The sequence below is a fragment of the Diospyros lotus genome, chromosome 2 (genome assembly GCF_014633365.1).
Source record: "Diospyros lotus cultivar Yz01 chromosome 2, ASM1463336v1, whole genome shotgun sequence".
Taxonomy (NCBI): Eukaryota; Viridiplantae; Streptophyta; class Magnoliopsida; order Ericales; family Ebenaceae; genus Diospyros; species Diospyros lotus.
The window spans coordinates 42,063,343-42,076,377 of record NC_068339.1 but is presented as its reverse complement, the minus strand read 5'-3'; the positions used below and the strand labels follow the sequence as shown (position 1 = coordinate 42,076,377).

The 13,035-nt window shown below is 37.0% G+C and overlaps 2 protein-coding genes across 2 annotated transcripts; both read right to left on the bottom strand.

Moving 5' to 3' along the window:
- Positions 1 to 2: 2 nt before the first annotated feature.
- LOC127794826 (putative Peroxidase 48) lies at positions 3 to 1,997 on the bottom strand (the record flags this gene model as incomplete). The annotated part of the gene is made up of 4 exons (XM_052326081.1): positions 3 to 460; positions 1,031 to 1,196; positions 1,267 to 1,455; positions 1,617 to 1,997. Coding segments are annotated over 4 exons (1,194 nt in total), but the record flags the coding sequence as incomplete, so codon positions are not given.
- Positions 1,998 to 2,932: 935 nt separating this feature from the next.
- On the bottom strand, positions 2,933 to 12,061 carry LOC127795291 (kinesin-like protein KIN-13B). The gene is made up of 12 exons (XM_052326880.1): positions 11,684 to 12,061; positions 11,374 to 11,592; positions 10,138 to 10,332; positions 9,792 to 9,899; positions 8,248 to 8,325; positions 8,043 to 8,124; positions 6,500 to 6,659; positions 6,114 to 6,416; positions 4,441 to 4,659; positions 3,980 to 4,334; positions 3,767 to 3,832; positions 2,933 to 3,471 (listed from the first exon to the last, which is right to left on the bottom strand). Exons 1-12 carry the CDS (start codon positions 11,819 to 11,821, stop codon positions 3,292 to 3,294), a joined length of 2,103 nt encoding a protein of 700 aa, XP_052182840.1. The 5' UTR covers positions 11,822 to 12,061; the 3' UTR covers positions 2,933 to 3,291.
- Between the last annotated feature and the right edge of the window lie 974 nt (positions 12,062 to 13,035).

Sequence of the window (13,035 nt, the reverse complement as noted above, 5' to 3'; positions counted from 1 at the left end):
CCTCAGGCCACTTTTCGACAACTCACCCGAACCTGACCCGTTGGTGCAGTCAACACTCTTAGATTGGAAAGCTTCATCATTGCCCGGGCAAAGTCCAGTCGGAACAAGGATATGTCTGAGGCATATGCTCTAACCCAGTTTTCAGTTTCTTCCCCTGCTGTTAGCTGCTGGTCGACATAGAGGATTCCTCTGGCCTGCAGAAGGTTACGGTAGTACAGTGTGCCAAAATCTGATTCCTTCCCTCCGTAGTCCATCTCAACTCCAGGCTCCTGAGGTGAGGGAGATGGCGATGGTGATGGCGATGGGGATGAAGAGAACGAAGCGTTGCTGTTGTTGCATGTGGATCTCAAGTGATTTAGGAACTCAATATCCATTGTTGGGTCCGGCTCATCGGTGCCGCCAAAGTTGTAAAGCCGGTTCAGGATGAATTTACAATGAATTGTTCCAACGCTATGAGAACCTGTACAGCAAAAGGAACACAATAATCCATCTACTGTGTACTGGCACAGACTACGGATCTCCAGAAAGGGATAAGGCGAATCCAGGTGACAGAAGGCAAAATAAGGTACATTTCCTACCATAGATATTGAATTAGAACAAGAATGGAAACAAGAAAAATCACCACACAGATATAAATGGGTTCTTATACAACATATATAGATAAAAGTACTTCACTATAAAAGTGATCCTTCTATTTTTATACGAGTTTTCTTCAGATGAAAAGGAATGTAACAATTACTGGCCTATCTTCAATTAGATGTTCTCTATCAGTTCTCTTAACATGCTGAAAAAAATTCGGTATATGTACTTTCTCTGGGTTTTCTGAGAGACTAAGTTAGATCAGTTTAAGAGGAACGTGTTTCATTTTAATCCAGAAGAAATAAATTAAAGAACATTAGAACTGCACTACAACAAAACACAAGAGGATATCTCAAAGCAATTGTCGATCAACATCCAATAGCGAAAAGGACAATTGAAAGCCAAAATGAAAAGCCATGGAAAAAAAGTTTGGAAGTGAAAGTTTTAATACCTAAGAGGCCTACTGTCTCTCGTTCATTGAACCCCCTCGAAGCAAATTTTGCAATGGTTTCTTGAAGATTGTCTTGTGGACTAGGAAGCTGGTAAGCTGCAGCTTCCAAGAAAGATCTGTAGCTGTCTCGCCTACCAGTTTGCAGAGGGTAAAACGGGCCCCCGGCCTGAAATTTGAAGTCAAGATTCAGAACTAAATGAAACAACAAACCAGAAGGAGAAAGAGCAGGGATTTACCAGAGCAACACTCTCTCTAGCAGCCAAAACCACAATATCCGCGCAAGAAACTGTTCCCGGACAAACTTCTTCAAGCTCGGACTTGATGACGTCGATTAGATTGAAGCCTTTCAATGTTTCATTGGGAGGAGAGTCCTTCTCACTGTCCACTCCATCGGCCGGATCCAGCAAAACTGAGGCGTCACAGCCCTACCAGATTTTGATCAGAAAACAACCGAGATCAAAATCAAGACCAAAACAGGATGTTCCAAATCTAGACTCGGAACAAATTTCAAGAAACTGAAAATAAAATGGCGAACGAAAAACAAAAAATCCAGATCAATATCAAGGGCAAAGAAGGAGAAATTCACCTCAATGAAGCAATCATGGAAGAGCAGCCGCAACAGAGCAGGAACGGCATTGGGGTTGGCTCTGTAGAAACGGCGAACCGTCGATCGAATGATTTGTTCGGCTTGGGGGCAAGATTCCCGGTAGAAATCGTATTCTAGAGTGCCGGGACGAGACATCCATGGAGGAGTTTCCAAAATCGAAGAAGCTGAATCGGAGGCAGGCCAAATTCTGTTCGGAAAACCTTTCTTTGTTTCTGCATTCTCTTTCTTCAAAGATATCAATACGCACAGTAGGAACACCAGAAAGCTCAGCTTCCTCATGAAATCCATCTCAAACAGTTGGAGTTCCAGCGCTTTCTCCCTCTCGCTCCCGTTCTTGATGTAAGAACTAACTGCAAAATGAATTCAAGAGCAAATATTGGGCGCGAACTTGCGTGAATGACGAAATTACCCTCCTAACTGAAAACCACTCCACTCCAGCCTCCCCCGACTGAGATGTCAACGATGATATTATTACGCACCTGCAATGGGATGATTTATAATATGAAAAATATATTATTTAAATTATTTTTATCTAAAAAGAATTAATTACTAAAACTATTATATAAAATGACCTAATCAATTATATATATATATATTATATATGCAGTCAAATTCCTTGAAGTTTTTAGTCTTTTTAGAAGTCATCCTCAATTCTTCTTTTCTTTTTTTATTTTATTTTACATAGAAATTTTATGTTAATGCCTCCCATGCATTTGATTTGATAGACTCCATAATTGATTAATATACTGAATCAGTTTACTTCAATTTTTCTTTAACCTAATTTAATTCAAATATTTTTTGAACTTAATTGATACCAAATTAGGGCTAAAAAAAAAAACCCAATAACCCAACTTATATAAATAATATTAAAGCCCCAACCCAAATTAATATTTATTTATCATTTCTAGTATTTGGATTATAAAATTTTAATACAATTATATAAATTTTAAAACTAAAATCTAACCTCATATACTCAGTTATACTTAATTTGCGGATGAATCAATTCTAAATCTAGAATTTCAAAGCCCAACATGATTAGTTGCGTTAAATTTTATATAAAATCTAAAACAAACCTAACTCATCAACACTAAGATGAATAGAATAGAGCTCCAACACATAACAATGAACAGTATAAAAAATAAAAATAAACACAGTACTCGCATGAAAAAGAAAGAAATATCAAACAGTTGTTGGAATATGCTTTGAGTGAAGCATTCTTATTCTTAAGAATTGTTGAAGCAAAATTACCGCACACATCGGGACAGAAATAGTTAGTTGGTGGCTGCGGGCAATGATTCAACTAGAATGAAAGTATATACCCAGTTCACCCTGATTAAGGTGCAAAGCTTTACAAGATCATGCATATTAGCATGCATGGGGAATTACAATAGTCTTGGTGTAAATTGGACAACAAGAACAGAGAATAAATGAAAATTCATCAATGTGAATCATAATTTGGCTGTATATAGAAAAATGTAACCCCTGGATTTTGGCTGTATATAGAAAGAATTTGCTTATGACAGAAACCATCTGGGAAATTGCAGAAGGCTTCAGAGCCTGGCAGCAAAATATGCTACCTGACAGTCAACCAACAATAGCCGTAACAAAGCAAGCCAATCACCCAGATGGACTTCCATTCTTCCAAATACAAAAGCTAGTAGCCGGAAGATGACACCAGAACATTGTGCTCCTTAAGGCGTCTCTGAAAATGAGCTAATCGGCTTTGTAGTTGTACAATGCCAGCAGCCTTCTGCGACAGGATCGCATTCAATCTAGAGATGTAATCGTCCAACTGATTTCCTGGTTTATCTGCCTCAACCAGCAGGTTCATCTCCTGCAAGTATTAAAAGTGTGCATCATCTGAATATGTAGATGTGAACGAACTTGCATCTCTTGAAAGATACAAAATATTCAATATAAAGGCCACTATGTATCCTACATTTCTTGGCCTAATTGAATCCTGTAATTTGTTCATTTGGTGTCGAATACAAATTTATGTGAATTATGTTTTGTTCGAGAGGGAACAAACAAATCACAAAACACCAGTTATTCTGTGTGCATCGCAGAGATGAAAAAAGTAGTTTTAGAGGGAAAAGGTAAGTGACAAGTCAACCATAATTATCTCAAACCTCTCTAACTATATCCATGGTCTCCTCCACTTGTTTCCTATGAGCATTCACAAGATCTTCCTCTTCCTGAAACACATAACACAAGCCACAGGAATTGCATATTGAACGTTTGTTGATAAATAAATATATGCATAGATATATATATATATCTCAGAAAACAAGCTAAAAGAAACAAAAGACGGAAACCTAGTTGATAAACATCTAATGCTATACCTTTAAGAGCACATTCAAATCATCATCAACATGTGAGGTTTTTCTGTCTAACCTCGGAGGGTCCTTCAATTTAGTTTGCCCATTGGCTTTCCTCACTTTATCCTCCGCAATTGAGTAATTGTATGCTTCAACTTTCCCATTCTTCTTCCACAATGGCTTCTCCGGCTCTTGGAACTCTTCAAAAACATCAAATTCCTCTCTGTCATGTTCAGGCCATGAATCACCTATATCATCTTCAAAGTTTGACCCAGGTGGTAAGACTGATGATAAGGGCAACATTGTTGATTCCTTCAAGTTTAAGGTGGATGACAAGGTATCCTTCTTGGCATTATTCCCTTTTGAAAGGCTCTTCACCCTGAAAAGCAGTGTTTTCAGACAGAGTCGAGGTCATACCAATACACGGGGAGAAGAACAATGAAAATGATTACCAGAAACTTGTGTCATCCAAATATTGTTCATACCTGTCAGCATATCTCAATGTGTTGAGAGTATGTTCACATGATCCTGCATTTGGGGAAATGCACGAGATCATAACAGTTCTAGAGTCTCCAACAAATGAATCTCTCAGGACTTCAGTTAATTTACTGCCTCTAAAAGGAATATGACCCTGATCATTGTCAAGAGCTCTTATGCATTCCTTCAATGCGAGCAAGCTTTTATTAATCTCAGCACCTTCCATTCTGCATTCAGTATTCTAAAACATCTTAGAGAACAAAAAAAAAAAAAAAAAAAAGAAGGGGGGGCCCGGGGGGGGGGGGGGAGAGAGAGGATAGAGAATAAAGAAAATAATTGGCCCACACTTGTCTAATTTGTCTCTTTTTAACAGATAGGACATGTAGCCTTAGGGTCACATCCCCAAACCATTAATTGTTAGCTGTGGCCAACCCAATACCTTGTTTACCCATGTGACTCTCTCCAATTGATACAGAACATGCCATTTTTCCGCACCCTATCACACGGTGCACTTGTTACAGTAGCTCCCCACTTCTCCAAGGACGGGCAATCCCAACTTTGCTGGAGTCTACCTAGAGTCTTTTCTCCAATTGAACCACAATCATAGTACATAAATGACGAACTTAGGTCCCATTCTAATATCATTTTGACACACATCCCAAAAGCGATTGTTATTAGATGTGGTTGACCTAATATCTTGTACACTTCCTCGTACATATATGGCACTACATTTCAAACCCATGTGGGATTTAAAAATATGCTACAACCCAATACACTAATCACTTTCAGATTATACCCCTGCAGCATTGCTTAGGGATGGCAATGGGGAGGGTATGGGTAGGGTCCCCCTTTACCCGTACCTATACTCAGATATTTTTCTAACACCCCCCCTCCTCCCCATCCCCGATATATATTGTTCTAACAAATTTATATTCATAATTTAAATAACTTCACACTAATTTGATAACAAAAAAATTTGGCATTAGTGCAAAGCAAAAAACTAAAAAGAAACAACTGCAATATTTAAAATTGTTGCAATACATTAGAGGTAAGAGAGATCATAACTAGGTTAGGTTTCAAGTTTGTGAGAATATGTCAGTTTGTGAAAATATGTCTGATTTGGATATTTTTTAATATATAATTAGATAAAATAATTTATATAATTATATCAGGGTAGGGGACCAAATCCCCGCCACCCTACTAATACCCAATGGGTATTTTAAATACCTTATACCCTCCACGTGGGTATTTTTTTATACCGACCATATGGGAGAGTACTAACAAGCAGCAATGGATGAGCAATTGATCTGTCAAATGCAGGCTTAAACATAAAATTTTTCCCACGGGCAGGTATATATGAAAACAGAATCCCATGCCAAGGATGAGTCCAGTCCTGGATGCATGTGGGGTCCCTAAGCCACATAATTTTAGATAATTTTTAATTTAAATTAAATATAATATTTTATATATATATATATATATGAATCCATGACTATTCTTTCTTTTCATTTCTTTTTTCACCTTCAAGAGTGAGCAAGCCAAATGAAAGAACTTTCATGATTGAAACCCATCAATTTTCCTTTTCGCTTCTTTCCTTTTTTGGTTTTTTTTTTTTTTTGGGGGGGGGGGGGGGGGGGGTTGTTTACAAGGTAAGAGGAAATAAAAAATCAATTATACAAACCTTGTCTGTTTGTCATTGTCAGTAGTGTCTGCACCACGTTCACTTCCAGCAAGATCTATGAAGGACAGCTTTCCAACAACTCTGGGAGGCTTAGATTCATTGCCATCAACTGATTTCTTAATAACAAGTTGAAGAATAGCATGTGATCTTGAAGATTCCTCATTTGCACCTGTGGTGCCTGTACTTCTTGTAGCACTTCCTTTCTCAATGAGATCCTTGATGGTATCCACATCTGAGACCTTGTACTCTTGCAAACCCACAATGCAAACTTGTTGTTTGCCATCCTCTCTCATGCAAAGTTTTCTGCACAGGTAGAGAATTAAGAAATCTAAAAACTGCAAATTAAAAAAGAAAAATGCACAGGAGGATATGAAAGCATAACTTACTTCCGTTCATTGAGGAGATCAAAAAGTTTTCCTCCATATATCTCAAAGAAGCTGACAAACAAATGAAAGCCTTGGTTGCGGTAGGTATGGTGCATGAGTCTCAAGATATCACGTGATGCCTTAAGAGGCAACGGTTTCATAGTGTAAGTTTTTCCACTTCCTAAACAAGTACAAAAAACAGGCAATGAAGCTTATCAAAGCAATAATTTGGAAAATAAATTATTGATATCTGATTGTAGAAGCCCCACAATATGCAATATAAAAAAGGTCACTTAAACAGGAAAAGTCAAATTTCCACATTTTATTTTCTAAGTGTAAGCCTTTATATCAGAGATGAGGTCAAACAACAGTGAATTATACTTCCACAGACTAGAAATGCACGTAAAAACCAAATCATTCACCAAGAATGAGAATTTATATCTCACTCTTGCTAGTCTTACAGAAAAAGATAGACCAAAACTTAAAACCCTAAAAATGCAGCACTCAGGCATTTATATTTACTTTATCTATATGTTTCTAAAGATTATCAACATACAAAAATGCATGACCTGATTTATAAGGCAATATAAAAGATCCAATGACATGCAACAGAAAGGCCTAAGCATAGCATTTGGACTCAAAGCAATTCACATCTGGGGGAACAGATTCAAAATGTTGGTGAAGTACTTAAACTTCACCATCCCTATCCTTCTCTGAAACAGTACCCAGCCTATGATACCCAGGCATATAAGGCATATCATTTAACTAAACGCATATTTTGTTTCATCTTGGACTTTTATCTTCAGATTGATAAAAATACAAGGTCAACTTGAAAAAAATTGACATGAAAATTCATTGAGTAGAACCTCCAATATAAACCTCAAAATTTGCTCCAAGTTAAGACTGAAATCTGTCAAATACTTGGAACAATTTATGCCCATTTGGACAGTCAAAATTGGAGTTGGTTGTCCTCATAGTCAGGCCTCATTTCCTATCCAGTTCCTCAGCCTAATGGTCAATTGACTCTTTAGTGACTCTTTGGTCAACTGTCTTCACCTCTACATACAGTCGATACAATACCTGACACATAATAGACTTCCATCTTTCCCAAAAATTCTCCTAGCAGCACAGTCATTACATCAGTCGATTTAAGATCAATTGCAAGCGCTTGCTAAGCACACTCAATATGAAAGTTGACTCTTTGTGCTGAATGCCAATACCCTTGCACCATAACCTATTTCTACGGCGAAACAGCCTATTGCCCATTTCTTTTCGCATTATGGTATACTTCGGAACAAATTTCTGTGGCAGTACACATACACCTCAGTTACACTCCCCATATCTGAAGTCAAAAGTGCAAGGTTATCTTCCACGCTTTAAATTTGTTTCAATGCAAATCAAACCTCAGTAATGACTTTTCTAAATGAATCTTCTTTTGGCATGAATCTTTATTTTCACATTTCAAAAAGTATAAGCACCAGCTCTGATTTAGAAATGGACCTTCTACATAACCCATGTATAAGCAGTACTGATTGTTCTAAGCCAGAAATGTTACAAAAGATACCTGTTTGCCCATAGGCAAAGCAAGTTGCTTTTGTACGCTGAAATATTATTGGGACTATGGGCTCCACAGTTTCACGGTATACCTGCAGAAACAATGATAAATCAAGATTAACTAGGGTTCCAAAATATTATTTGCATCCTTCTGATCCATAAGTATATTCTTCTTTCAGCTTTCATTTCTGTCTTTTCATGTGTCAGATACTCACCTCATCATTAGAAACCTCCTCATTCAGCACTGCATCAAAAACAAATTCATGCTTTTCCACATACTCTGTTAGGTCAACCTGCAAATTTTAAATTTAAATTATCAATAACAAAATAACCCTTCAAAAAGTTTGATTATAAACACTTAATATAGTTTCAATATGAAAAGGCAAAAATGCAAATATTTTTTTTAGAACTGAAACAACCAGGGTAAATTGTTATTCCATCCAACTTTGTTGAGACTGTTCCTACTCACACAAGGAAAAGAAATATTTAAGCAATAATTCTCCCACCTAACTCCCATAAATGAAGCTAACAAATAATTGCAGCGCGGTGCCCTTGTTAAAGCTAACATCTTCACATAATGCAATTACACAGTCAAATAGGTGAAAGCCTTAAAGGGCAAATCCAAACATAACAAAATATATAACCATATCTTACCATTATAGCTTGGGTTGAATACAATGAAATAAATTAGCTTCTCCGAACCCATCGGTAACACAAAATATGAAAATACAATATATATATATATATATTTACCCACCACCTAAACTTTTAGATGAATTAGTGGTAAATAATTTAACATAGTATGAGCAGACAGGAAAAAGTCAAGTTCAGACCTCACAACTAAACTAATATTCAAATGACCACACATGTTATACAGTAAAATCCAAGCACAAACACAAAGCATGTTTAGAGTAAAAAGAATAATGCATAAAATAAAATTACCTCCATCTCTAATATTTTATGTTTTTACATAGAATGGGGGTCAACAATTTAATACCATCCAAAAAGGCATTGGTCAAAATAAGTTGTATAGAACAATTATTTCTTTTTTCTTTCTAGGAAAAAAACTATGGAAGGATTTAAGGTCACTTTATCAGGGCTCATTTTACAGTGTCCCAAAACCACACACCTTGGCCAACCTTAATACCCATTAGGGACATGCTCAATAGCATTACCAACCCCTTCAACTTAAACCCATGCTCTAAGTAACAACGAGGTGCAATACAACTCAAACCCACAATCTTGAACTCAGAGGGTGATGTGTCCAGCCTACCCCAACCACTAAGCTACCACCTCAGGTCTTAAATACAACATTTCACTAGTTAAATTTAATAGCATGTAACCATGACAACAAATATCTATCATGATATAAATAGCACACCAATTGAAATTGTTGAGAAGTACAAGTAGTTAAGTGAGATGGAACTCTGAATTGGACAAGGATAAAAAGTAAAAAAAAGGATAGAGAATGAGCCAGTGGGAAGGATCTAGATCTAATATCTCAATCAACACTGAATTTCCATATACCGAATCACAACAGTAACATATCTGTCTGTGATTGTGCACATTCAAGAAGCAACAAAATCAATTTTCACATATGTTGCCATGAAGAAGCATAAAGAATTTATCACAGCCCAATACATGAAATTGGAGAGAGAAAGAATATAAAACCACTTACAAACCTTTGATGTACCAATTTAATTACAGAGTGGTTCAAAATGCTAGGAAGCATTACCATAAACCAAGCACCCATACTAACCTTAAGTTTAGTCTCATGAACTGTTAGAGAACTAGAGCGTGGCTCTATAGTTATGATATCTTCCTCATTCTTTGCCAGCTCCTTTTTATTCAATGGCCTTTTGCGCACCTGCAATGTAGCCATCATTAGACATGTCAGAGAAGATAAAATGCACCAATCACCCAAACAGGCAGTTGATTTTGCTACTTTCTAGGTGTCAACCTTGCTGACAGTCACCATTAGCATTTCTCAGCTATCAGTCAAGTCAGGCCTCATCTTGTGTGTGTGTGTGTGTGTGTGTGGGTGGGGGGGAGACAAAATAGAGAGAATAAAATGGTAAATAACAAAGAAGATTAAAGAATCCTACCACAACTTTAATTTTCGCAACATTACTAGCCTTCTCTTTATCTGCAGCAAAACTTTTCACAAGGTTGTTATCAGGCACACCACGAACTCCAAAAGTTTGCTTGCTACTTGCAAGGTATTGCTCAGTGTCATCCAAGCTTCGAGCTGGAATGGAACGATATAAAGAAGGGGCATTGTATAGTCCAGGAACAGGTCTCTGCCCATTGGATTCACAAGCATCAGAAGATCAAACATGCTTCAAAACAACCATAACTGCTAAGTTATGGAATAAAGACCCAGATGAAGTTTCTAGATTCGCAACTTGTATAAAAAAGCAAGTGTGGATGAGTTATGAAACATAAAGAGAACCAATATCATGTCTCTGTGCATAGCTAGCACCAACAAAATCCATGCAGCAAATCAGAAAATCAATGTGGTTATAGTTTTTGTGGTCTAGGTAGAAATAATAAAAAAAAAAAATTGAAAGCTCAACATTGGCACGTGATCTTATTGATATATCTTATCAAAAGAAAAGAAAAAGAAAAGGACAAGAACGTCTGTTCTGGTACAAGGTTCATCGCCTTTCTTGATCTTATTGATATATCTTATCAAAAATAAAAATAAAAAAAAGTACCAAATGTGCATTGCAAAAGATAAGAACAAAGTTGACAACTGGGTTCACAAACTTTTGACAATGGTAATATATCTTAATTATAAAAAACTCTAAAACAAAAGGCGCATTAGAAGAATTTTGAAAACAACTTTCATAAGGATTCTCAAAGTTAATTTGTTCTGAGACAGCTTTACTAAAAATAGCTTCCATAACAAGTTTATCAAATGCATTTTCCCTGAGTTTCAGTAATCTCAAAATCACCAAAAATCTTTTCCGGAATTATAAGCAACCAGAATCAAAGATCATATAACATAATATCTCATTAATCACAGAAACAATCCTACCAGATGCAATATTATTTCATTTGACTGGTCAACCATTAACATTCCTCTATTAATCACAGTAGGGCAGGCCTTCAAAGTTGTAAATGAAGAAAATAATGGTCTTAAATGTAGGCATCTGCCGTCCGCCATCGCAAAAAACACGCAAAAGAAACAAGCAAGCATACAATGGATCGAGTACAAGTTTGAAGGCCTGAGAAGTTGAGCAAACTTCCAGTTCTGTTGATAATGAAGCGGAGTCAATCTAGTCTTACAAGACCCAACACCATGATACAAATGCACATCAATAGCGAGAAGAGCCCACCTCGGGAAGAAGCTCCGTGTCAAAAGAGTGCAGATCTAGAAGTCCGGGACTGAATCCACCTGGGGAATCGGGGTCCTCGCCGTTCTTCCGGTGGCTAAAAGGCCGCGAGTTACCTGGAGGAGTCGACGGCTCAGTGAAGTACTCAATCCCGCCATTGAAGCTCCTCGGCGCATTCCTTGACATTCTCGAACCCTGACCGCCGCCATAGTAAGTGTAGTCCTGCAATCGGAACAGCCAAGTATAACACGAGATCTGGGTACACGAAACGAATGCCATTCAAATTCAAAGGAACAACGAAAAGGATCAGAACCTGGAGGTGCTGAAGACCGGCAGATTGAAACCACCGCCCGTTAGACGATGACGCGTCCACGAAATTGTCCGAGTACTGACGCTGGTGGTGCACCGCCGATGCACCGGATCTCTGTCCCTGTCTCCCTACCGCGTTCATCTCTCTAAACACGATTCAACCTCCGATCTTTCTCCCTCTCCCTCTCTGGCAAAATCAGAAATGAAGCATTCGTCACAGAGAAGCCTCGAAGTTCCACGGTCGCGATTCCTCCCAAAGCTGTCCCGATTTAACAGAAACCAGCAAGTAAACGAACAAATCAAAAACAAAAAGCTAGAGAGAGAGAGAGAGAGAGAGAGAAGGGTGTAATGGAGACGATTGATGATTTGTACAAGAGAGAGTAGTGTGAGGGGACCGTACTGTACAGGCGCTTTGAATTTTGAAGTGAATGGGGGAGGATAAGCACGTGCGATGGAGGCCAAAAACGCGAGTGAGAGCCACGCACCGCACCGCCCCGCCGTTCAGTGGGTCCCGCGCTTAGGCAATTTTGAATCCAAAATGATACTTCCACATAAAATTTAGAATCTTTATTCCTTCCTTCACTCCACTTTTTAAATTAACACTGCAACATTAGTTATAATAGAATATATAGTGTTAATTATTTTTTTAACTTAATAATTAGGTATAATAAAATATTTTAAAAAATAATACATTTATCATTAATTAATTAAATATTAAAATTAATATAAAAATAATATGCACTTGTAGTGTCTAAACTATTATTTTTAAAATAACAATTAATATTACCCTTTATAATAATGTACTATATTTTTAAATAAGATGAATTTATTACATATTATTTTTAATATTTAAATAATTGTATTGATCAATAATAAATACATTGTATTTTAAACTTTTAATTGACCAATCAAATTATTAAATGTTAAAATAAAATATAATAAATACATATTATATGAAAATAAGAAATATTTATTATTAATTAATTATTATTTTATAAGACAATAATCAAGTTTACACAATAAAAATATATGTAGAATAAAATATTTACATTTGAAATAGCATTTTCAGTTTTGATTTAGGTCAGGCCAAGCCAAGGCGTAAGCAACATGGTGCCGTTTCACATGGTGGACCCCTGTCGTTTTATCTATACACAAGCATCTTTCAATTCACGGGGGCTTTTATCCGGTGCGGGGGGTTCACATACAGCTGACGGCGTGCTACGATCCAACGGCGTAGGGACTGAGTGGAGGATTCATAACGATGGAATTAATTTTTTTTTCATGAAATTATTTGTTTTAATTCACGTGAGGTGTTTGAATTTCGTCTGACTAATCCCTAAGGACGAGTGACCTTCC

Bases quoted from the DNA above. Each gene is read 5' to 3' on its own strand.
- LOC127795291 (XM_052326880.1), bottom strand. From the start codon at position 11,821: ATGAACGCGGTAGGGAGACAGGGACAGAGATCCGGTGCATCGGCGGTG. The intron at 4,660-6,113 runs GTTTGTATAATT...TACTGAATGCAG, and splicing joins GACAATGACAAACAGACAAG to AATGGAAGGTGCTGAGATTA. The intron at 4,335-4,440 runs GTATGAACAATA...ACTGCTTTTCAG, and splicing joins ACATTGAGATATGCTGACAG to GGTGAAGAGCCTTTCAAAAG.